General features: G+C 42.1%; 1 protein-coding gene across 1 annotated transcript in view; it reads right to left on the bottom strand.

Annotated features, from left to right (window-relative positions):
- The window catches only part of LOC311235348 (uncharacterized protein), a 31,975-nt gene that overhangs the window by 5,762 nt on the left and 233 nt on the right, over positions 1-25,980 (bottom strand). Inside the window, exons 2-10 of the mRNA XM_084322783.1 lie at positions 25,872-25,926; positions 24,892-25,024; positions 24,671-24,815; positions 24,288-24,411; positions 23,782-23,869; positions 23,308-23,416; positions 21,080-21,185; positions 13,429-13,510; positions 13,216-13,273 (exon numbers count right to left, since the gene is read on the bottom strand). Of these exons, the coding sequence (XP_084178909.1) occupies positions 13,216-13,273; positions 13,429-13,510; positions 21,080-21,185; positions 23,308-23,416; positions 23,782-23,869; positions 24,288-24,411; positions 24,671-24,815; positions 24,892-25,024; positions 25,872-25,926 (900 nt within the window). The remainder of the gene's footprint in view (positions 1-13,215; positions 13,274-13,428; positions 13,511-21,079; positions 21,186-23,307; positions 23,417-23,781; positions 23,870-24,287; positions 24,412-24,670; positions 24,816-24,891; positions 25,025-25,871; positions 25,927-25,980) is intronic.

Here is a 25,980-nt window from a genome sequence, read left to right as displayed (position 1 = left end):
AATAGCAGCAATCTTGTTGAAAATGTAACGTTAATAAATGCTCCGAGTCCGAGCATAGCTCCGGAGAAATCTCTCTCTCTCTTTCTCTCTCTCTCTCTCTCCGTCATGAACATTGTTGTAGTTGTTGTTTTAACCAAATAAAAAGCAGCAGCACTATTGCATAACTGAGTCATGTTTGCTATGTATTTCTTTCTTTAGGGGAGTTTGTTTCACAGTTTTAGCATGATGTTTTATAGATGGCTAGGTTAAACAGGGTTTTGTTTTTAAGAGGGGTTTGATTTAGATTAGATAATTTAGTTATTTTTAAATGTCTGATCTAAAGATAAACAAAGGGTTTTATATTAATCTTCTCTTATAGTACCAGAGAGAAGCTGAGGAGAATCAACCAGCAACAAAAGCAAAATTTGTTGGGGAGACATTTTAAAGTCAGAGTGAATAAGTGCAAAGTGAAAAAAGAAATCTATGGTACATTTTCACAACTGAACAAACGAAGTGTCCTCAGAGGAATATGGAGTCCCTGGAGTTGTTAAGCTAAGCTACCTGGAAAGTTACTGTTTCACTGATCTTGTTTGAAGCTAAGCTACCTGGAAAGTTACTGTTTCACTGATCTTGTTTGAAGCTAAGCTACCTAGAAAGTTACTGTTATTTTTCGTATAGCTTTGCGTTCTGCTCTATTGGAACTGTCCCTTTAATCATATGCTATCATGAAAACTTTCAACCACATGCACGCTCCTCACCTGCCTGGCCACGCCCACATCCGCTCATACATAAGCGGGGCCATGGCCATACTACCAGCTCCTTCCCTACTTTCACCACGTGAAGTCCGTGTATAGCACCGCTTCAAGTTTAGTGCTTTAAAGTAATTAGTTAGTTATAGGAGCTGTGTTGGTGTTATCTTTTGTTTCTCCCTCTCTCACAAATTTACGGGAGAAAGAAAGGATAATGTCGTCACCATCGGAGAGTCTAGAGCAGGGGTCAGCAACCTTTTTGACATGGAGTGCCTGTTTGAAATATAGTTGTAACTAGTGTGCCTCAACAATATTCCATGCATCGTAATTTTTTTCTTCTCATAATCAGGTCTTTTTAACACTATGATCGCCGGGGACGAGTTAAGACGTCATTCCTAGCCATGCTCATTCTGCCGAAGACGCCGTAACTCGTCTTTGATGTCAATATTTCAAAAATCTGTCATCGAAATCATATTTCCTTTCTGGAGCCCTGAGATGTACTGGTGAGCTCCACTCAACTGTCTAACGGTTCGAGAGCGCCATCTGGTGGCCGATCGGCAGATCGGCCAAGAGGGAGGGGCGCGCCAAACAGGAAGTGCTCATCCATATGTGATCCGGGCACTCGCGATCGGTAGCCGGACTCCATCTCAACACACTGGATGATCAATCGCTCGCCCTAACTCAATAAACAACGTTATTTGGACGTATATAGTATTATACAACCTGGAAATGGTTCATCAGGATCAACATCCCATAATCGAAAACGGTCTACTCCACGCTGATCGTCCAACGGCGCGAGGAACATACGGTAAGATTCAGCGTTATTTTCTAACGTATTCCATATAAACTGCTATGATGAACATATGACCCACTCTGGATGAATCATCTAACGCTGCCCACGGAATTATAAACGATCCCCCGCCCATCCGGTCATCATCAGATCATACGTAGATCATTCTAGAAGTACGTCCAGTTGAAATTTTTCATCTCGCACAGATTCCTACCAAACTGTATTTGATCATCAATATAATGCATTTAGGGCTATAAATCACGTTCTGAAGAAAGCTGCAGAAAACGATAAAAACATACTTATACTTTAGACCATATTTTAGTATGAATATGTGAATGAAAAAGTTTAACGTTGCTACACCCTGAACAATACATATAGGACATTGAATGGGCCATAATAATGGCAATGTAGCAATAGAATTTAAAAAGTTATAGCCCTGCAAAGAAGGGGAACTTCTCCATAGACAAATAGAGCTGGCGAGGGATGGTAAATTATGAATTTAACCCATGGCGATTAAAGTGTTAATGATAATTTTTACATTATTACATCATTATTGTTATTGTTATTATTAACAATATTATTATGATGGTTGTATCAACCCTAAATCTGAGTTGGGGGGGGGGGGGGGGGAGAATGCAATGCAGACAAACAGCTGCATACAGTGCGACCATTTCACTCACATTTGCCCATTCATTTTTGGACACATCACACACCATCAGCACATGTGTGCTGTCATAGCTCCACCTACAGGCCTAATGGAGAACACCAGGAGAACACCAGGATGTGAATGGAGGGTGAATGTGAGGTATATCGTGTAAATAAGTTTTGATTGATCGCAAGACTACACTGTAAAAAAATAAAAATAAATAAGTTACCAGAACTTAAAAATATTGAGTTCAGACTTCCGGTTTGACCGCAGAAGAACATGGCTGCTTAACTCGCGAGCTCCCCGACAGCAAAATGACTTAGCCCCGGAAAACATTTATTAACAACACCAGGGTACATATTTAATAGGGATGAAAAAAGGGGCTATCACGAGACGTATGGCGCACACGATTCCAACTGAAAAGGACGACGGAATGGCAGAGAATGACGAAGTAACGGGAGGAAAAGATGGCGACGATGACTGTGAACAAGAAGCCACGCTGTTGAACATATACAACGAGCTCAAAGACTTCAGAAAAGACAATGAGCGTCAATTTCGGGAGATAAGAAATGACATGAACAAAATGAACGACAGGCTCGATGAAACTGAGGGGAGAATCGGAGAAAATGAAAATGTGCTTGATGCGGCGACGGCTCTAATAAAAAAGCTAATGCAGAGGCAGGCCGACGTGGAGGCTAAACTACTCGACCAGGAGGGCAGGACGAGGAGAGAGAACCTGCGGGTGTATGGTATCCCGAAGGAAAAAGAGGGGAAAGACATGCATGGATTTCTAGACGCCTTGTTTAAAGATGCCCTCGGTCTGCCTCATGACATGGACCTTCGTATCGAAAGAGCACACCGGGCACTGGCCCCGAGGCCTAACAACCCACAGCTGAAGCCACGGTCAATCGTGGTTAAGTTTGGGAGTTACAAAATGAAGGAAGAGATAATACGCCGAACATGGCAGAAGAAGAACGTCTCATGTGGCAACGATCGCTTCTATGTCGACCATGACTTCCCCACCGAAATACTGAAGAAGCGAGGAGAATATGCAGAGGCCAAGAGAATAATGAAGGAGAAGAATCTCAAGTTCCAGACACCGTATCCAGCGAAGATGAGGGTATTTTACGAAGATGGCACCCGCCTGTACCAGAGCGCGGCGGAGGCGACGGCGGATATGGCAAAGCGTGGATTCAAGATCACCGTGGTGAACCCGACTACCGACCCGGACCGAGAGGAGATAATGCGGCTGTCTACCTGGCAGACGATGGGAGGAAAACGGGGACCGGGGGACGACATGCAGACGACGGGGACTGAGCGCCCCACACAGCAGGGCAATGGTCATCTCGGATACCGGGAGAAACTACAGGGATTCAGACGGGGACAGTCGGAGGCGGACAATTGAGATAAAGTTCATGAAGCGCATGAATACAGATAAGTCACGGGGGCATCGTCATAGAGTAAATAACATCAAAAAATGTCAATATGTATATAGAAAAAAAAAAAAAAAAAAAAAAAAAAGTGAAATGAAAATAGAGGGCAATGGTTAGAAGAATATAATAAAAGTATGGGAGGGGAAATATCCCAGATGGATACAGGAAAAATATAACGAAATGAACCACAGGCCATCATGGCTATGTCATAGAAGTTACAATGTACCAAGATATATCTGAAAGATATACAAATGTTAATGCTTGGAAACGTTACCGTTTTGTCAAGTTCAGTTGAATTGATCGCACTGTATATAGATTACAGTGTGAGCCATACGTTACGTCAGGGTTTACAAGATAATAGGGGCACAGTTTTGGGCAATCTGCCTCGTGCTGTATGCACTCCTCTGTTAGTCGAGGGGGACCAAGGTGCATGGGTGAGTATCGATTTCACCCTCGGTACGACTGTTCTATCTGGGGTCATATCGAACGTAGCTTGGGTAAATGTGGGGGGGGGAAGTGTATTTATGTTTATATATGTTCTTTTTTATTTCATTGTATGCTATACTACTGTATATATATCTTCACACTCTCAGGCACTAGACTACGTCATGGATTGCACAGGGGAGATGCACTACGAGAAATATGGGGCTGATTAAAATAATATCGTGGAATATAGACGGATGTCATCATCCCATTAAGAGAAAGAAGATATTGACGTTCTTGAAACAAAAAAAGGCAGATATTGCACTAATTCAGGAATCACACCTGGATGAAGAAGAGTCGGCCAAGCTTAAAAGGGATTGGGTGGGACAAATATACTATAGCACGTTCTCTTCTAGGAAGAGGGGGTGGCAATATTGGTGAGAAAAAACTTAGACCTAAAGGTACACAATAGTTTCTCACATGATGAGGGAAGATGGGTTATACTGGATGCTGAGTTAGAGGGACAGAGGACTACTTTAGCTAATATATATGCGCCCAACGGGTCGTCCTCAGACTTTTTCCATGAGGTATGTGAGGTGATCAGGAAAATAGGGAATAGCAACGTAATCATAGGGGGGGACTTCAACTTGGTTGGAAACACCTTGATAGACAGATCATACCAACCCAAAACCGCTGACAACACAGGGAGACTGGCGGTTGGTGTTCTGATAGAGGAATTGGGTCTAGTGGATGTTTGGAGGGTTATGAACCCACAAGAAAGAGACTACACGTTTTACTCTCACCCACATTCCTCATACTCTAGAATAGATTATTTCCTGATCTCTAGCGCACTTGTAGAACAGATTGCAAGTACTGGGATAGGGAACATTGTAATATCTGACCATGCTCCGGTTGATTTAGTGATCACATCCATGGAAGAAGGGCAACGATCTCGGAGATGGCGATTCAATAACCTAATGTTAAATGATGAAGGATCGTGTACATACATTAGAACTATATTTAAGGAATTTTGGGAACTTAATGAAGGGTCAATAGATGATAGTGGCATAATGTGGGACACATGTAAAGCTTACATGAGAGGACGACTCATACAATACGGTGCGATACTAAAAAGGGCGGAGAAACAAAAAATGACAATGTTAGATGAGGAAATTAAAATACTTTCGAAACAGCACAGCCAAAGACCAGACCCAGAAACGTGGAGGAACCTAAGCAAATCCAAATACGAATTGAACAACATATATCAAAAGAAGGCTGAATATGCGTTATTTAGGACCAACCAAAAATATTATGAACAAGGGGAGAGAGCGGGTAAAATATTAGCGAATCGGGTCAAACAAATGCATAATCAGAATATTATATCCTCGATTCGTAATAAAGATGACAAGATTATTACAGACAAAAAGGAAATTAATAATGTCTTCAGGTGCTTCTACCAGGACTTATATACCCCACAGAAGGCGGTGGATCAGCTAAAAATGGACGCGTTCTTCGACAAAATCAAATTACCGTCATTATCGAAACAACAGGTAAAATCAATGGAGGGGGGGGTCTCGATAGAAGAAATACACGCGGCAATCAACAGCCTTAAATTGGGTAAAGCACCAGGAGACGACGGGTTTACTCCCGATTTCTACAAACAATTCAGTGATATAATCGCTCCGAGATTATTAAAAGTATATGAGGACTCACTGATAAAGGGGGGATTGCCCACTAGCCTGAGATCTGCCACTATTACATTACTACAGAAAAAGGGCAAAGACCCTCAATGCTGTGGAAGCTATAGACCTATATCCCTGAGCAACTTGGAAGAAAAAGTATTGGCAAAGATACTTGCGAATAGAATAGAAGATGTACTACCAACTTTGGTGCATTCAGATCAAGTGGGCTTTGTGAAGGGGAGAAACTCAGCTGATAATATCCGCAGACTCCTACACATAATGTGGAAGGTAAGGAATGATATAGAACCTACAGTGGCCTTCTCATTGGATGCCGAAAAGGCCTTTGATAAGGTGGAATTTGCATTCTTATTTCACACGCTAGAGCGCTTCGGGTTTGGTCCATCGTTTACTGGGTGGGTAAAACTGTTATACACAAATCCGATGGCATCAGTATTGACCAACGGGATCGTGTCCTCGCCCTTTAACCTAGGGCGGGGGACGAGGCAAGGTTCCCCGCTTTCTCCCCAAATGTTTGCGCTTTTCCTCGAACCACTTGCTATCGCACTGAGGAATAATCAGGACATCAAAGGGATAATAGCGGGGCAGGTAGAACATAAATTATTTGTATATGCGGACGATATCTTATTGGTATCCAGCAATCCTCGAACAGCAGTTGGGATCATTGGAAATGTTATCGAGTCCTTCTCCGAAATATCTGGATACACAATCAACTGGAGCAAGTCAGAAGCAATGCCTCTCTCTAAATGCTGTCCCCCTGATATCATACAGATGGATGCCGTCAGGATTGATATACCTAGGAATAAAGCTGATCCCAGGTCTGAAAGAGTTGATGCAAGCCAATATTGCCCCTATAATCGAACACATTAGTGCTCTGACCCAGAATTGGGCCAAAATGAATATGTCCCTCCTGGGAAAGATAAACCTAGTGAAAATGATATTAGCTCCCAAATTAAACTATATCCTATATATGTTGCCGCTGACTCTCCCGACCCAGTTACTCAAACAGTATGACAAAGTCATTAATGTATATCTGTGGGGGGGCAAAAGGCCGCTGTTTGGACGGACCAAAATGTATGCAGCAAAGGAAAATGGCGGTTTATCCCTGCCTAAACTAGACTGGTATCACTATGCATTCTCGCTCTCCCAGCTCTCCAAACTGAATCACTCGTCTGAGGAGGCACCTGCTTGGGTCAGGATCTATCTAGGTCGTCCTCGGGGTCAGGATGGAGGAGGAAATGATATATCCCTCATCTCTGGAATCCTTCCTGACACAATCAGACAGACCTACACCTCTTAAAAACCCTTTGATGGCATTTATCAGGGAAACTTGGAATCAATCGCACAAAATGACTGGTGATAGCCCATACTTAACTACGAGAGCCTCTATATGGTATAATAAGAAACTAAAGATTGGGAAGAAATCAGTCATATGGGACGATTGGGTTAAAAGGGGGATACATGTACTGGGTGATATAGCCGGGGAGGATGGGGTTTTGCCTTTTGAGGATATTAAGGAGGATTTTGATATAGATAATAAAAACTTTTATAAATTCCTACAGATTAGACATTGTATATCGTCATCAATAGGAGGACCAAAGTGCGGCCCAATTACTGCAATTCAAGAAATATTCTATAAAGGATGGCGCAGGAAAGGCGGTGCGTCAAGATTTTATGATGTTATAAGAGAATACAATGCACCCAAATTGGCGGGTTTGAGATTGAGCTGGGAGAACGATGTACACGAGGAGATTACTGAGGAAATGTGGGAGAAACTGGTATCCAAATGGAGTAAATTCTCTAGGGAGGCGCAATCACAACTTATTTTTTACAAAGTACTGAACAGAAGCTATTGGACGCCCAGTAAACTGGCCAGACTGAAATTAAGGGACAGTGACATCTGCTGGAGATGTGAGAAGGAGACAGGCACTTTACTGCACATGTTGTACGAATGTGAGAAGGTCCGGAAAATGTGGGATCAAATTGTGATATTCCTAAGTAAGGTCCTGAATGTGAAGATAAATAACGCCCCAATGGCATGTGTTTTGGGTATAGTACCGAAAGGGATTAAGCTGCCTAAATACCGGGGAATGTGGTATAGAATGGCCATGATATCAGGATGTAGAATTGCATTACGACATTGGAAATCACCTGTTGATATTACTTTTAAAGAATGGATGGAACTAATGTTTCGGACAGCATCATATGAAAGGGTGACGTATAGAGTCGCAGGGAGAGAGGATATTTTCGCTGAGATATGGGACAGTTTTCTACACCTGACTGAACGACCTGAGGACAAATGATTAAGATGGGAATACAATATTATCAAGGATGAATATGAAAAAGGGGATTTGATCTGATGATACTTGTGCTCTGTGATATATTATGTATATATGTACATATATTTTATGTCCGGATGGGGTGTCTATGGAATGGTCAATGTCTCTATCACACTCACATGTGCGCAGATATAGCCACATACAAGTATCTAGGATACACATATTCATATGTGTACATAATAGGTTTACACGCACTCATATACACAAGGATAAGGTATACACGTCAGGGGCACACATACATGCACATACTCATGTATAGGAAATAGACATACATACACCTACATATACACATAGTTGAGATATAGGCTTTCACTGACACATAGGGGGATACACAAGTATATAGGAGACACACACATACGTAGCTGAAACGTGGAAAAAAGTAAAAAAGGAAAAGAAAAAAAAAGGGAAAGAAAAGATGCAGCACATACCTGCCCGCAGGTAGATCGGCCTACATGTAACGTATGACGTATATATATATATATATATATAACAGGGATGTATATGCACAATGTATAGTATGTTTTTTTTTGTACGTGTTTTTTTTTATTTCCATGTCAGTTATTAATGTGTTTGTATGAGTCTCTTACATGTTTTGTATGTTGCTACAAAAACGAAAAAGGCGAATCTTGGATGTTGGATACTATGCTGTGAAAAGATACACTGTGAATAATGGAAAGATTTGTACAAAAATATCAAAAAAAAAAAAAAAAAAATTGAGTTCAGTTACTGTGCATTAAGGTTTTCAGTTTTCAAACCATAATAAGTTAACAGAAAAATAAGTACACAACCACATTATTTCAACCTAATAAAACTATGTTTATTGTCATTGTTTTAAGAACACAAGTTGACTTGGTAATACTCACATTTTGAGAAAAAAATTGCTTTTAACATGTGCAATGTTCAATGAAATAGAAAAATAAATAATACAATTTGTTGATTAATCCCACTGGTCACAATGGTTCAGGTTTCAGGTTTTTATTTAGACTCCACAACATATACAGATCATTAATCCAGCATACATTGCTGTCAAGGATAGTAACGTAAAAGCCTCTTGACTTATTTCCATCGTTGTCCTTGGGTGTCAAGGATGCTAGAAACACACAACTCATTACAGAATTAATCACAATTATTATCTTTGCATAATAATAATGGCACAACCCTAAATTAATACAAACAAAGCACATTTGTTGATACAATGTTCATTTATGTCGAAAGTCAGTGAGCTTCAGGAAGCACCCTCGGGGGAGGGAATTTGGGGGATGGGAGGGAGGGCGGAGAGTGGGGGGTGGGAGTTAAGGATAGGGTAGTGGCTTAGGGTTTTGGGCGTGTGACCGTAATAATGTTTTTGTTATAAGGCTCTGCAAATGTTACTGAATGATGTAGCAATGTATTTCCAGCTAAATTGAAATAATAAACAAATAAAGGGTCTCAATTAAATATGTGGTAGTAAAAATAACCTGTGGGAGGATTTCAACAAGATAAATGTGAAAAAGAACAGTGCAAAATATTTTACTATAATATTTAAAAAATAAAAATAAAAATAAAATAAAAAAGTATAATATATATATTTCTTTATGCTGCCCCCTGTGCCTATGAAAATGCCCCTGCGTGCCTATGCAGGCATGCGTGCCTAGGGTTGCCTACCCCTGGTCTAGAGGATTATTCTGACCCCCACCGGCGCTTCACATTTGGGGAGTGCGCGTCGCTGGGCAGTTCCCCCGCCAGCGTTGCACTCCGGCTGTGCAGCTGGATACTATTGCCGCGAGAGGCAGTCAGCTGGCCGACGGTCTCTCTGGGCGGGTGGTGTCTTGCGACGCGGGCCGCAGATGTGTCAGTTGTGCGTGGTCGGCTGCGCAGGCTTGCGGCCCCGCAGAACAGCCGGCTCCAAGCGAGGATTCCTCCGTTGCCTCTCCATCGCGGGTGTATGGAGGGGACGAGGGGTTCTTGTTTGACGCCCCACGAAAACAGAGGCTTTGTTTTCCTGGGAGCCCAGATTCCGAGTCTAGGGTTCGAGTCCCAAGTCTCTGAGGAGGGATGCCCTCTGCCAGCCGCACTGGACGTTGGCCCCCGCCTTTCAAGAAGAAAGTGGGCTGGCCTCCCGGCGCAAGGGGTGCGAGTTTGCATGTTTTTTAGCCCGAGCTCAAGGCGGCAGCAGGCCGCATAAAACGGGGTTTTGCTGCCGACGCCACTGCATCTCTGGTAACACCGTCCTGCTAAAGAAGAGGCAGTCGGCTGTCTGAAGTGATCAGGCCTGCATCGCTATTCCTCACATTACACAGCTTCAGTAGTAGCCGGTAGCTAACAGTGGTTGTAGTGCACACACGCGCCAGCAGAGGGCGAGACCAGTCCTCACTAGTGGAGCGAGTGGATCCCGTAGATGGACTTGGCTGATGCGCCGTTCTAAATGTCTGATCTGATACCAAACAGTCCTTGTCCCAATGATACAATGCAGGCAGCTTTACTTGGAAAATGATATTTATTTGCTTCACCGTGCAAACAGAATATCTTTGCTTTTGTTCCTTAAACTGATTAAATAATAATGAATACAATACCTAATTGCCTACAAACATTTCGCCCTGTGGCGTGTTCGTGCGTGCGTGCGTGCGGTCAAAAACCATTGCCCTTTCCGGGACAAAACTCCTCCTCATACAGGTGTACCTGACACTTAAATAAAAGAAGCGCCACCCCCTGGTCACATAAATCCACTGCACATTAAATCCATTTTGGCCGTTACATAGGCTATACATTATCCCGCTTATTACATGGCTAACTTACTAACAATATACATAATTCATCAACAAGACGAGATCAAATGCAGACGCAGTTGTTCTGTGGCTCTGTCAGCCCAAATAAAGTGATTATTATTATCGGCAGCCGGCAGGTCTGTGGTCTGATTGCATGACTGAGTGCAGCTGTGCATATGCTGAGCAGCACTGATACAGTGTGTGTAGTGGGCTTGATTGGTCCAGCTGCGCACAGCGGCCATTATTGTTCGGCAGAGGTCCGTTATCGAGTAATATCGGACCTTTTTTTTTGATCCACTTTTTCTCCCATTTTTCTATATTTCCTCCCATCCCAATTTCGTATCATCCAATTTAACCCTGCCCTGTCACGAACGCTGTTTCTTGCCTCCCACAAGCCGGCTGCAATGTGGACTAAGTCATACATAGCACAAGTCCCCTCCGGTACTTGAGGTAACAGCAGTCGCATCTTTTCACCTGCGCAGCTCGATCTCTCAGTGTCGAGGAGTAACGCGTGGGAGGCTCACGCTGCCCCCGACACTTCCTGATTCTACTGCGCAGGCGCACCAACCGACTTGTAGGAGTCGCTTGTTCACAACGTTCGATCCCCACCCTTCAGTTTTCCCTCCCCGTAATACGGCCAATGTGTATTACTGCGGACGACCAGCTAAACTGAAAACAATGTGGAGAGCTGGATTCGAACACGCGAATCCTAGCGTCTCCACAGTGGTGGCGAGTGCCTTGACCCACTACACCACCTAGCCGCCCACACCATGTAATAACTAAGGTTATCCTATAACCCTAGTTATTTGAGTATAGCGAGCACTCTGCTCTGACTCACTGAGGACCCCACGGTCTTCCGTTTCGGCGGTGAAAGACTGGGGAAGGAGCTGGTAGTATGGCCATGGCCCCGCTTATGTATGAGCGGATGTGGGCGTGGCCAGGCAGGTGAGGAGCGTGCATGTGGTTGAACTGTGTAACGGCCAAAATGGACTTAATGTGCAGTGGATTTATGTGACCAGGGGGTGGCGCTTCTTTTATTTAAGCGTCAGGTACACCTGTAGGAGGAGTTTTGACCCGGAAAAGGGCAATGGTTTTTGACCGCACGCACAACGCAGGTCTCAGGTCGAAATGTTTGTATCTAATTAGTTATTGTGTTCATTATTATTTATCAGTTTATGAAGACATCCTGTTTGACGGTGAGGGGAAAAAAAAAAAGCTGCCTGCACGTATCATTGGGACAAAGGACTGTTTTGGTATGAGACCAGGAGTATAACGGCGCGTCAGCCAGTCTAACTACGGGATCAAAATTGCTCAGTAGCTCCGTATAAGACGGGAGCTCCTTTAATATTAGTCAAAAACCACGCACCAGTTAGACTCTCATTTGGAGACTGGGGAAGATTCGCTGCGTTTGGGACGTCGGGAGAATCTCCACCGGAGATAGCATATGATTTTTATTTTATTTTTTTTTTTTAACTTTGGCCATTCCCCTGGCTCTTTTATGTGTTTATCACATTTATACTGGTCAAGGATGACCGACAGAAACAGGCTGAAAGGGTTCAGATGGGGGGGAAGACACTCTGGGAAAGGCACGGCTGCAGTCGGGATTCGAACTCGCTAAGCCCCAGATCCGTGACGAGCACGGTTGTCCACGGCGCTGAAATAGCGCTCGCGGTACGTGGTGAGCTACTGGAGCTCCCCCGATAGCATATGATTAAAGGGACAGTTCCAATAGAGTGCTCGCTATATTCAAATAACTAGGGTTATAGGATAACCTTCGTTTCACTGATCTTGTTTGAAGCTAAGCTACCTGGAAAGTTACTGTTTCACTGATCTTGTGTGAAGCTAAGCTACCTGGAAAGTTACTGTTTCACTGATCTTATTTACAAACATTTTCTGTTGGAAGTAGTAACTTCTAGGCTTATGTCTGGCTCAAAAAACGATTTTGTTTTGATTTATGATAACATAAAATTGAACAATTCTAAGAATTACATATAGCAAATGTTTTCTAAACTAATTGTAATTGCAAATACCCCTCCCCTGAAACTACATTGTGCACCTTTAACATTGGATTAACTTAACGTTAAGCTAACATTAAATTAACACAAGATGGTTGATCATTACTCTGTCCTGGTACAGTTGGATTCAAAGTTTAGTGACTTGAGTACACCACAACCATTACTATGGGTGGGGGAGGGTCAATACAGCATAGTAGCGCAATATTTTGCGTGCCGATATTATATCGATACACTGACACCAAGTATAGATATTTTTATAATAATAATAATAATAATTTTAGCTTGACAATCCCATTTTGAGGTGAAAATGTGATATCGTATCATGGGGCCTCTGGTGATTCCCACCCCAAACTGTTACCTAATCTTTATAAAGTAGAAAAAGAGAGCTGCATCTTACTTTGCTATAATATTTCCATGCTCCATCAGCATCTTGGAACTGCCACCGTGGACCCGCACTGAAAAATATACCATATTTAATAAAGTTACAACTACATATTCTTTTGTTTAGTTTTTCTAAAAGACAAATAAAAACTAGCATACACCTTTCTGTACTAAATGAAAACACAGGAAAATCAAATGTGTATTCCAGTAAACATGTCTCTCTCCTCACCTGCGTCTCTGCTGACTCCCACAGCCAGCGGTCCTCCTCACCGCTCTTCTAGTTCCAATACTGTCATTGATTTGACACATTCCTATAAACGCAAGTAGAAGGTTTAGTGTCATGTAATAGAGATAGGTGTTTCAGCCAGTAAGCACGTGGGAGGACAGAATTCCACCGAACGATTGCCTCTGTGGTATAATATAATGTTCTCATGTAAAGATATTCCCTTGGCATGGCGGAGTGCACAGGCTGAAAACACAAAATCGTGTGAATAATTATTAGGAATAGGATTTACACATAAGCATTAACCTAGTGGCTAATGTGTACAAAAACATTTTAACAACCGTTAACTTAGTGGTTAATAAAACTAACATGATTGATTATGGGAAACTGTTCAAAAATATATATATATATATGCACAATTTATAATGATTCTTGATGAAATTACTTAGGATCCAGTTGTATTTAACCTGAGTTTGAGTGTCACTTTCATCTGTGATTGCCTCAGTTTTGTTGGTCTTTACTTAGAATCAGGCAATTTTGTAACCTAAGTAATTCAAATGTGATGTAATGTGATCATGTGACCACTTCTTCCTTCAGCAATACATTTTAGCTCATTATTGCTAACCATTGTTAATGCTTTCTCATTGATTTCTTTTCATCACATCCCTAGTTCATCATTTTGCAGATACATACAATTGTGTGAAAAGTTTCCTGCTTGTGAAGGTATTAATCTGAATGATGTCGCATCGTTGTTGACAAGGTGTTCTCTGTCTGTCGTGTGGCAGGGCCAAACAGTAACACATAAAAATTTAATAAATACATAACAATGTGGACAATGTGTGTTCAGAAGTCTCTTGGTCCACAGGTCTCTGATGATGTCTCTTCTTGACGATGCAGTCGGGAACATTCACTGGTCGCCGTCCATTCCCTGTCAAGGGTCACCTGTAGCAGTGGGGCGGTCAACTATAGTGGCCTTGCAGACTCTTTCCCTGGAGTCTATGTTGTTCTTCACCACCATCACATGTCTGCCACTGTGCTCACGCTTGACCTTTATCAGGCCTAGAGACATGGCTGTAGGGTGGTCTTGAACGTGCTGTGTGGTGGTTGGTCCCCCCGTTCCTCATCATCGCGGTACTAGAGGGGCGAGGGGGCGGGCGTTTTTGAATGTGTTGTGCTGGTTTCGCTGTCCTCTCCTCGTCATTGCGGTACCACTTGATGGAGGGCGAGGGCCCGCCGGTGTAGTGGCTGGTCAGTAGGACGCTCTCTCTCACACGGATGGCAATCTTGTCATCGGAATCCATCTTGATGGTCAGGGCTCTGGTTCCCTTCTGTAGATGGTCTGCCGCGGGCCGCCGGGGTGAGGCTGCATGTCGTCCTTTCTGTCTCTGCTCCCCTTCCTTTGGGGACATCTGTGTTGTGTGGCTGGGTTGGATGGCGGCTCTCCCACGGTTGCTGTCGTCGTCCTGGTTGTGTCCGCAGTTCCTTGGCGGCGTCCCTGGTGGTCCTATGCTGTCGTGGGTCGCTCAGGTCGCTGGGTTGTGTTCCTCTCTGCCTGGTCCTGCCGTCGTTCGTGGTTCAGGTCACGCGTCGTCTCACTCCTTCTCACTTGTCGTGTCCTCTCACCAATATGATCTGAGGATGATAAAATTGCCTTAGAAAACCTCCTCACATAAATGATTCAACGCCTTTCTGCTAAAGAGGAAAATCAATTTGGGATTAATTCAATTCATTGTAAATAAAATCACTTAATTGAAAATAGGAAATGCAATCCAATTGCATTAGCAGTGATTCCTTATGTCAAGAAGGTCACATTCACTACAATCTTATCAGATCTTGTATCTAACTAGATCTTACAGCATTAGGCTTTAAATAAAATTGTAAATGAATGGCCAAAGTCTTGAATCAGATAAAATAGCTCTTTGTCTTCATAGTCTGTGATGTTAAATTGAAGTTGATCTTACCTGTGCGATGGGTGTGCCTCAGGATACTTACCTCGTCATGCCTTCTCTGGCGTTCTTCACATCTCAGTGTGGCTCATCATAATTTAGCATGGGGAAAAAAACATAAAATTCTAGGCAGCCAGTTAATTTTGCATGAAAAACAATCATTCATTTTCTCGTCTACTCTTAAGTAGCATTAATTTAATTACCTCTAATACACCTTGTGCATTTTGATAATCATTGTGTAAATGATTATCCTGCTTCCAACTGATACAAATAAATCTAACCCTAGCTTGTAGCACTTAACACTTTGATGAACATTGTTACTCAGCTGATAGAGTTGTGCCCTTTTTGATGTCCTGTCATACAGAACCTGTGAGTCGCTTTTGGATAAAAGTGTCAGCTAAATGATCAATGTACGTGTATACCTTGTACATTTAGATAATTGTGCTCCAATTTTGGTGGTTGATATTTGCAGTCATGGAAAGTAATTGAAATTTTTGTAAGGAGTTATTGGTTAAGCAGAGAATAGAAGTAGGAGATTGCAAGTGAAGTTGTTTTCATCATTAATCTTTCATCTCGGGCACTTCTACTTTGTCTGGTTTTATTCAGAATTCATATCTCTAATTCGTGTGCCTCTTGAAAAGAGATGATGAAAACAACTGGTTAGTTATTGTTAGTATGGGAATTAGGTAGACTTTCATGACTGCAACATCATCACTTGTGTCTGATTCATGTTAATTAAGTGGTTCCATCCATTGCTATCCATTGTCAGGTGAGTCCACCAAGCCTGTGGTCAGAGTGCAGGCATTTGCATTGCTTTGTCTCCCTCACGCCATACCCTGTGGGTTTCGAGTGCCCACTCTGAATAGCGTCTGTTATCGTCTTCGTTCCTGTAAAAGAAATTTACATGTGGGTGTTTGGATGCAGATTTGTTTTAAATGGTCAATTTCAATTTTCTCTCAACTCCACACCATCTTCGGTTGAGTCTTGTGGTAACAAAAGAGAAAATCTGCATCTAAAGCGATACTTCCTACTATACTAAGTATAGTGGAGATACTAAGTTGAGTCCCTATAGGTGTGGTCAGAGTCCTCTCTAGGCATTTGCATTGTCTTTCAACTCCACATCGTCCTCAGCTGGTTTGAGTGAGTGTTTAAACACTGCTTTGTAATTCTATTTAGAGTTAACTCAGTCTGCCTCTCCTGTAAACACAAAAAACATGTTAATTTTCCCACTCCTCTAAGATAATTTTTGAGTGTGTTCTCTTTGATTTTGAGTTCAAACACACATCATCTAGTCTTCATCTTATACTGGGAGTAAGTGTGTTACTCATAAATTGTGTTGTGTTCAGTTTATGATGTATGATTTTCTATAACGTGGGAGTTAAAACATACACTGTTTTTAAAATAGAAATGATTTGTTGAATAAACATAGCATGTTTGCCTTATCACTAGCCTTGTGCACATTTCTAAGATATAGAAACCCATTTATGAGGAGCGAGCCTGCCTGCGCGCCCACAGATACATTTACACATCTGAAACAGGCATTGAGTTTATCTTTCTGTGACTTATAACGTGTACAGTAATGAAAAACAATCACTCAAGCGATATGGGATAGCTGTAATTTACTGCAAATGAAAAGATAGTTATGTCATGCATCTCAAGGTTTGTTTCATACTCACCGGAAAAAGCTGCCGTGTTCACGTTGGATCCTCACAGTTCAGTTCAGTTATTGAATAACCATATTAACTTACCCCCTTTTGTGCCCATGTGTATCTTTAATCGAATAGTGGTTCCTGAGGCTGTAGCACGTTACGTGTCGTCAATGTAATGCTCGGCTCGTTTCTCCGGTGGTCTGGGATAATGCAACCCTGGAAACACTCTTCTGCATCTCGCCACAGCAACTCAACACTTTCCAATAGCAGCGCGCACATACATATACAAATGAAACATATACTACACGTGGATTTCACGCACCCTCGGCCTCATTAAACATTACGTTCGCCCATGGATAGTTTCATATAAAATCATAACTTCATGGCGCACACCGTATGACGTCATTGCTCCAAGCGACGTTCATGCGTTCCCATTCGCCTCGGAAATAACGCTTTTCAATCCATGCGGTACTCTTCCGCGAGCTCTCAATAGCCTGGAATTCACCTAAACGAGCGTTTTGTTACCGAATGAACGCGCCTGTGCATATGTGAAAACGTAAACAAACTGAAACGATAAAACTATACTTCCCAAATGGTCGTTCCCGTGGGCCGGTTTTGTTGGTTCCGGAAATTACTATCCTAGTTTGTCGCGTGAATTGCACCTCAATGTTATTCTCTGTATAACGGTAACTCGTCTCTCAATGCTCGGCGCGATATCAGTCGGCATACTGTGCGCATACAAACGAGACTTTAAACAGACAAACAAACTAAAATACATAAAAGTTAACGTGTGTGTATATCTGACTGTATTGGATCGCTGTTCGTTTAGTCGACCAGCACCCGCTGCGACAAGGCTTGGTTACCCTCGGTTTAACTATACATCGTTATTAAAATCATAACGACCGAACCTGACTTTGAAATTTACCAGCGATATATTAGATGTGAATATACCGTTTAATCATACTCTCGGTCTCTTCAACCCGCGACTAATGTCCCGTTTAATGTAGTATGGCGTACTACACCGGGACATCGCGTAATCAGCTTCCCGCTATCTGTATGATCAATTGGTTAATTTAATCCGAATACATCGTTTTCAGGAATGGAAGAGATTGTGGGCTTAGTTTGAGGTTGAAACAATGAATATTATGACGTTACTCTGGTAAATCTAATTATGATTCCATCAGCTTCTCGGTCCTAACTTCCCGCCTCTTTGCAGAGGAATCACAGAACGTTTTTAACAGAGTAGCGTTTTCAAGGATATCACATCTAATAAGCCCACGTTTCTTACCTTGTTGCCTATATTTTATATATATATTATATATATCAGCTAGACTTGGGTTAGCAATCCAACAACCTTTATTGTGCCCTAACTTTCGGTTTGGCAACAGCTCAAATCCGGGAATAACAACCCATCCTCTCAGAACATCTGTCCAGATAAGGACCCAGGTACACGCGTTTCCCCGGTACGATTCTCAATACAGATCAGATATATTAATACACGCTATTCTTACTCAGCCATGATCTCAATATTTGACAACATTCTGTAATATTCACCTGGCACAGAAAAAAGCGGGAAGGTTTTAATTCCTTGCCATACATTTTTGGTCGACCAGTCTATTATACTCACTTTTCTCTGTATAGCTGAAACAATACAGCACGCCGGGAGGACGCAAAAAGGTCCGTCACAAGTTCGTAGACGCCAATTGTGGGATATTTGTGGATATCCTGAAGAAGAATGTTCTCAGTCAACCGAGGTCAAGATAATATGGTTTATTATCCAGACAGATAGAAATATACATAGTACAAGAGAGAGAATGGCTGAGGGCTCTCCCCAGGTAGTCAGCTGAAATGACCCAGGTGAAAAGACCTGGGCCCTCATTCATCAACGTGGACTTTGACCTTGACCTACTTCCACACGTAAGCACGGAATTTAGAACTAGCGCACGCACAGGGAAGTCGGCATTCATCACACGTGCGTAAGCAGGCTCTACGCACACCTGTCATGATGAATCCCACCTTGGCCCTGCGCCGCAGCTCGTGCACGCTTTCACGTATTTGCATACCAAAACCGCCCCGACCAACCAAATATGGTCAGGCCCTCCCCTTCAAATACCATGAGGGAATCCCTGTGCGTGGAATGTTGGAGGATGGCAAAGCGAACGAAAAAGAGAAACTACACAGACACCGAGGTGGAGGTCCTCGTAACGGAGGTGGATAAATAAAAGGCGGATTTGTAAACGGTGATGTCAGATATCAACGGCTCCCTAAGACCATTGCTGCAATTCTGCCTGGACAGCTCAAAATACTAATAAAGACCGTTCGTTGACCACTGTTTGGCGTTGGTTGTGTTGTGTGTCATTATAACCGTGCTGTACAATATGAATGCCTTTATTAGTTGTGTTCGATTGGCTATATGATTTTTAGAGGCATCTATTTTGTTGTCGGCTAATAAAGACCGCGCTGGAATATGACTGCCTTTTCCCGTGTTGTTTGATTAATACCCACGGATTAAAGTTCTCCTCAATTCTATTCCAAATCGCGATGGATCTCCCGTCAATTTTCTACCTGCTGCATGATTTCTAGAGGCATACTACTACAATCTATTTTGATGTCAGTATTGGGTAGCCTATATAAACAATATAATACGAGAGCATATACAAGAACAATGAATCTCACTGCATGTATGATGTATCCTGCCTTTCAATACATGAACTTGAATTCCATCATATAGTCTGTCCACTATCTGCATGGTGTCATTGCAATGCGTTTTCTATTCTTTCTTGTACAGTAAAAAGGGGGAAGAACACTATATGCATATGACTTATTCTGCTTACAGCTTCGAAATTCCACTTGTTTCGTTTAACGTAAAGCCTTTTAAATATAATCAAAACGTTCCCGTGTTTCGGCGGTCTGTGCGCAAAATAATAACGAGTTGAGCTTTATGATTTATGATGAATTGAAAATGGGGGACCCTGATGTAAACAGGACGAAAGTTGGTCTGCATCCCCAATTAACAATTGTATGTACTGAGCTGTACTGTACTGTACCCATTCTGCAATCTGTTAATAAACTTTTCAATCAATCAATCAATCAAGCTACGCGGAGCGCAGTCAGTCAGTAGCCTACACCCCGTATATTCCGATAACGCTATATAAACCATGAATGAATGAATGAATGAGAACTTTATTAACAGATTGCAGAATGGGTACAGTACAGTACAGCTCAATACATACAATTGTTAAGGGGATGCAGACCAGAGAAAGACTTTCGTCTTGTTTACATCAGGGTCCCCCATTTTCAATTCATCGTAACATATATGATATGCTGCATTCATTCTGAGAGAAAGATCTATTATTCCAAATGCTATTTATAGGGTTTTGACCATAATTACACTACTGTTGCTATTTTACAATGAACTATAATGAACTACGGTTCATAGAACATCCAGTGTTATTATGCACAGAAGCTCATTTCCTTGTTGTAATAATATATTCTACCACTGGGCGCGAGGTACGCCAGGTCCGAAATGTGCGTAGATGTAAGCACGAAGTCAAGTTCAAGTTGAAGTTGATGAATCCCACTCTTTGCTTAGGAATGATCGTACGCACGGGTTACGCACAGATCTGTGCGTAGAACACGTTGATGCATGAGGGCCCAGGATTGATCTCGGGAGGAGACTTATATAGTTAACAAGGGGGGGATGTGGTCCCAATTGATAGGTCAAATGGGGGGGGGATACAGGTTTGGGGAGAGGGGCACAGGATTGGGGAGAAAGGGGGGGGGCACAGGATTGGGGAGAAAGGGGAGTGGAATGTCTTATTCCACAGAGAGGGGGGGGGGGCACAGGTAAGGGGACACAGGGGAGGGGAATATCTTTACATGAGAACATTATATTATACCACACCTCCATGAACCACAACAAGCACAACGCAGAAGATCGAGAGATAACACCAGATGGAGGCAATGAAGGATGATAACGATCGATGACAGGCTGGAAACACCGTAATCTTACAGTGTGAGTGTGTGTGTGTGTGTGTGTGTGTGTGTGTGTGTGTGTGTTACCTGAGAAGTCGAGGGTGTATGCAAACCTCTTGATCTTGAAGTGGAGCTGGCCTTGGGGGTACTGCTGGTAGTGTCTCTCAATGGCATTGCTGTCAAATGAACATATCTACACACAAACACAGACACGTGTACATAGAAAACATAACGTTACATACAGAGACGACACCTTTGATCTGCACCACTGTCACCACACTAAAATTAATCATAAGTCATAAATCACTTTTATTTTCAAGTAACCTTTATGCATTGGCTTTTTTGTTGTTGTTGAATCAACTAAACAGAAGTTGGATAAACTACAGTGGCTCGGTAGGTAGAGCAGTCGTCTGGTTATCCGGGCAGCGTGTCGAAGTGTCCTTGAGCAAGACACTTAACCCCTAACTGCTCCAGATGAGCAGGTTGGCACCTTGCATGGTCGCCTCCGCCGTCGGTGTGTGAATCAAGTCAAGTCAAGTCAAGAGTTGTCACGGCATACAGGTATACAATGAAATGCGGCTGGTCTTGCCCGCGACGATGTGCAATACAGTGGTACAACATATACTAGAATCCAATAAAAAAACAGTGGTACAACATATAATAGAATCCAAGAAAAAACAACAGTGCAATAAACAGGTAACATGGTGTGCCATCTCGGTATGTGTGAGTGAATGGGTAAAATGTGAGGAACAAATTGAAAAAGCGCTTTGGATAAAAGCGCTATATAAATGCAGCCATTTACCATTTACATAGAAGTCGAATCAACTAAATAGGAATGATGTAAAATGTTCACTCTCTCCAATTAGTTGATTAAACAAAAAAATAAACAATGCAAAAGGATAGTTGAACATATAGAGTGGTCATTATTACAAATGACATAATGAACTAAATGACAAAATGTAAATACAGTAGGTGTTAACACTATGATCGCCGCGGACGAGTTAAGACGTCATTCCGAGCCATGCTCATTCTGCCGAAGACGCCGTAACTCGTCTTTGATGTCAATATTTCAAAAATCTGTCATCGAAATCATATTTCCTTTCCGGAGCCCTGAGACACACTGGTGATCTCCTCTCAACTCTCTAGCGGTTCAAGAGCGCCATCTGGTGGCCGATCGGCAGATCGGCAACCGGATATTAACCTTTGAACCGGTAGTACTCATCCATATGTGGTCCGGCCACTCGCTATAGCTCCCGCGACTCCATCTTGAAACACTGGATAATAGATCGCTCGCCCTAACTCAATAAACAACGTTATTTGGACGTATATACTATTATACAACCTGGAAATGGATCGGGCATTTCTACATCCCATAATAGAAAAAAATCTGTTCCACGCTCATCTGCCAGCGTCGCGAGGAAGCCACGGTAAGATTCAGCGTTATTCTCTAACGTATTCTATACTAACTGATCTGATGAACATATGACCCGGCCACTACACTGGATGAATCATCTAACGCTGCCCACTTAATTATAAACGATCCCCCGCCCATCCGGTCAACATCAGATGATGCGTAGAAACTTCTAGAAGTACGTGCAGTTGAAACTTTTTATCTCGCACAGATTCCTACCAAACTGTATTTGATCATCAATATAATGCATTTGGGGCTATAAATCACGTTCTGAAGAAAGCTGCAGAACGATAAAAACATACTTATACTTTAGACCATATTTTAGTATGAATATGTGAATGAAAGAGTTTAACGTTGCTACACCCTGAACAATACATATAGGACATTGAATGGGCCATAATAATGGCAGTTTAGCAATAGAATTTAAAAAGTTATAGCCCTGCAAAGGGGAACTTCTCCATAGACAAATAGAGCTGGCGAGGGATGGTAAATTATGAATTTAACCCATGGCGATCAAAGTGTTGATCTGTGGTATCACTGTAACCGATACTACTTTTCCACTGTCGATACCGATTGAGAGTCCTACACTTTAGGTATTGTTCGATACAGAGATCCGATCCATTACTTTTACTGAACTCTAACTGACCATTAGATTGACTGAGATTTAATCCACTATTCTTCATTAGTTACAGTAGATCTATCAAAAGAAATATCAAAATCTATAAAAAGCAGGACACTTCGATTTGATTTCTGAAACGTTATACAAGGCTCATGGCAACACAGTTTAGTATCGGGGAAATTTGCGGTATCAGCCTGGTCTTGGTATCGTCCCTGACAGTATCACTCATCTGAAAAGACAGTGCAGCTACATGAACGTGTCGACCTGAGAAGCTGTCCAACTCACATGAGCTTGATACTCTGTCCATTCTCCCTCGTCCCCCATGAACTCCCACGTGTGGTGGTCAGCAGCAGTGGCGGGTTGTGAGGAAGGAACGGCTGCGCTAAGGGAAAAGCTGAAAGGAAATAAATGGCAACACATTATCATTAAGAACTTCATAAGGTGCTAACAACTAACAACCAGCTTTGACTCTGAAGAAAACACAGTGTGTTGAAACGTTAAGTCGTTTGCACCTTATTAATAAAATATTGAAGTGAATCGGTGTGCTCCAGTATATTCTTTGGGTTCAGTTTGTTCCAGATCTTAAAGGCACTTAATAGGGAGTGTGCAGATCTTATGAGGAGTCAAATCTGAAATCTATGATTGTCTGGCAAGTTGTTGGAAAGCATTGTTGAGTCGTTTTAAGATAAGATTTAAATGTGTATAGTGTATACCTATTTATGACATTAGGACAACATTTCTAATCTTGACATGTCACACCTTGCTGTTGTGGGGAAGACAGAGTTGAACTTTGGACGTCTCCGGACATTCTTGGCTACACCCGTGTAGTGGTTTGTTTGGATCATGGCTACAGAACAAATGGATAGCACACAGAAACATGCCATAAACACACACACACACACAATCAAATTATCAAATTATCAAATGACACCAGTGATGCAACTAGGGAACATATTTTCTTTTAATAAAAAAGAAATAGAACATGTTTAGATGTCTCTAATGGAGAATCATTTTTGTCCAATGACCCCAAACTAATGGTCAAAGTCTATATACAGTTCAGTATAACTAATGGCCAATGCATTCCACCATTCCAATGGACGTCTCCGGAAAATATGTCACATCCAGTTTGAAAGTTTGATCAGTCAACGTCAAATAATGACATTTCACACATTGTTTTGGTGGCGCTCTAGTGGCATCTAGAGGCTGCAACTACTTATCATGCCTTTGAATGCAACCACCTCAGTCAACCCTGCCTGCGCCCATACCTGAGAAGTTCAGGGTATATCCTCTTGAGCCCACAGTAAATGTGAAGCTTCCCTGAGGGTTAAGTCTGTACTGCTGCTCCAAATCTGTGCTGCTGACCGAGGAGACAGCCTGACCGCCGCCCTGCTGGAGGGGTGGGGGTTGAGGCACTTGCATGAGTTGCATGAAATTGATTTATGATATATATATATATCTCACTCTCTCTCTCACTCTCTCTCTCTCTCTCAGTCTTAACCTCTTTAAACAAATTCAAATTTGTTTAAAGAGGTTAAGACTGAGAGAGAGAGAGAGTGAGAGATAGAGTGAGAGAGAGATAGAGAGAGAGCGATAGAGAATGAGAATGAGAAAGAAGTATTTTATATTCAGTACAAATATCCAATCTCACCTGGGATCCATATTCACACCATAGCTTGTCATCTCTGAAGTACCAGCCAATGTCCTCTATCTGCCAGTGAGCTAGGAATGTGAGTCTCTGCACCCCCAGAGCCCCCTGCCGAGTCTCCATCTCATCAAAGTCTAGGTACACCCGTCTGTTAGAACACAAGAGAGTTAATGACACATTGTTGACAGGAGCCTGAAAGTGCCGATTAAATGTGAAATACTGACCCGAGGCTTGGTGTGTTGATGGTCATTCCTTTGGCTCCAGGTTGGCAATAGTGGGTCTCAATCACATGGTCGTTGTGGATGCGCAGCCACCGCTGTCCATCTGACAGCTGCCACTCATAGTGTTTCCCGTTGACTGTCAGGAGGAGGAACATGCAACCGTTGATCATTTGTAGTTCTCAACAAGAGGATTGCGAGATGATTTTGGGGCTTTGAGAAAATATACTGTATGCAAAATGATCATGATCATGTTTATAATATTTGGTATAGATGCTTTTATCTTGTGAAATAATCAGTATTTATAAGTCTAAAGCCCGCCTCCTCCAAGCATCCATCAAGTTAAAAGTCTAAATCCCACCTCCTCCAATCATCCATTAAATTAAATAACACAGTCTGAAATGGGTAAAAAAAATTATAATAATTTTTAAAAACAATATGTTCAAAGTTCACCATTCTGTTTATGCTTGACTATGTTAGGGGGGTACATACTGTATGTGGAGGCCACAAAGTATTCGACCTTGAATATAGAATATTTATTTAATTTGAGTGAAAGTAAGAATCTTGAACATTTTCATATACATAAATGTCTATTTTGCCACTCTCTATCGTCAAATAATATAACACAAGTGACACTAGTGATTCTACTATAACCAGTTTTACATTTACTGTTCTTGGCTGTTCTAAACACTGGTGTGGTAGGACATTCCCGGGAAATCAACTGGCACACAGGAAGTGATTTAAATAACCAGCAGCAACAGCAGTTTGTTTGGAATGGAATGAATAGAAGAGTTAAGTAGTTTGCATACATTTTCAAGTTGGAAAGCAAGAAAACTACATCAGTAATGACCACTTATCACCAATAGATGTCACCAAAATAAACAAAAATTAGAATATTAAGGATCGCTACTTGAATACAAAAGTAAAGTAACACAAAATACAGTAAATTATAACCCTTAGTTAGTGCATACATTAGCGTAGCCTACCTGAGGCAGGCTGGCTTGGTGTCACCTGCCGAAAATCTTCCTCATCTTTATATTCCTGAGTGGAAGAACAAAAGTCCAGGGTATGAACTACATTAATTAAAATATATCA

Source organism: Notolepis coatsorum, assembly GCF_963971535.1.
Source record: "Notolepis coatsorum genome assembly, chromosome: 10".
Taxonomy (NCBI): domain Eukaryota; kingdom Metazoa; phylum Chordata; class Actinopteri; order Aulopiformes; family Paralepididae; genus Notolepis; species Notolepis coatsorum.
The sequence above is the reverse complement of the archived record's forward strand: the minus strand, read 5'-3'. Positions and strand labels throughout refer to the sequence as shown.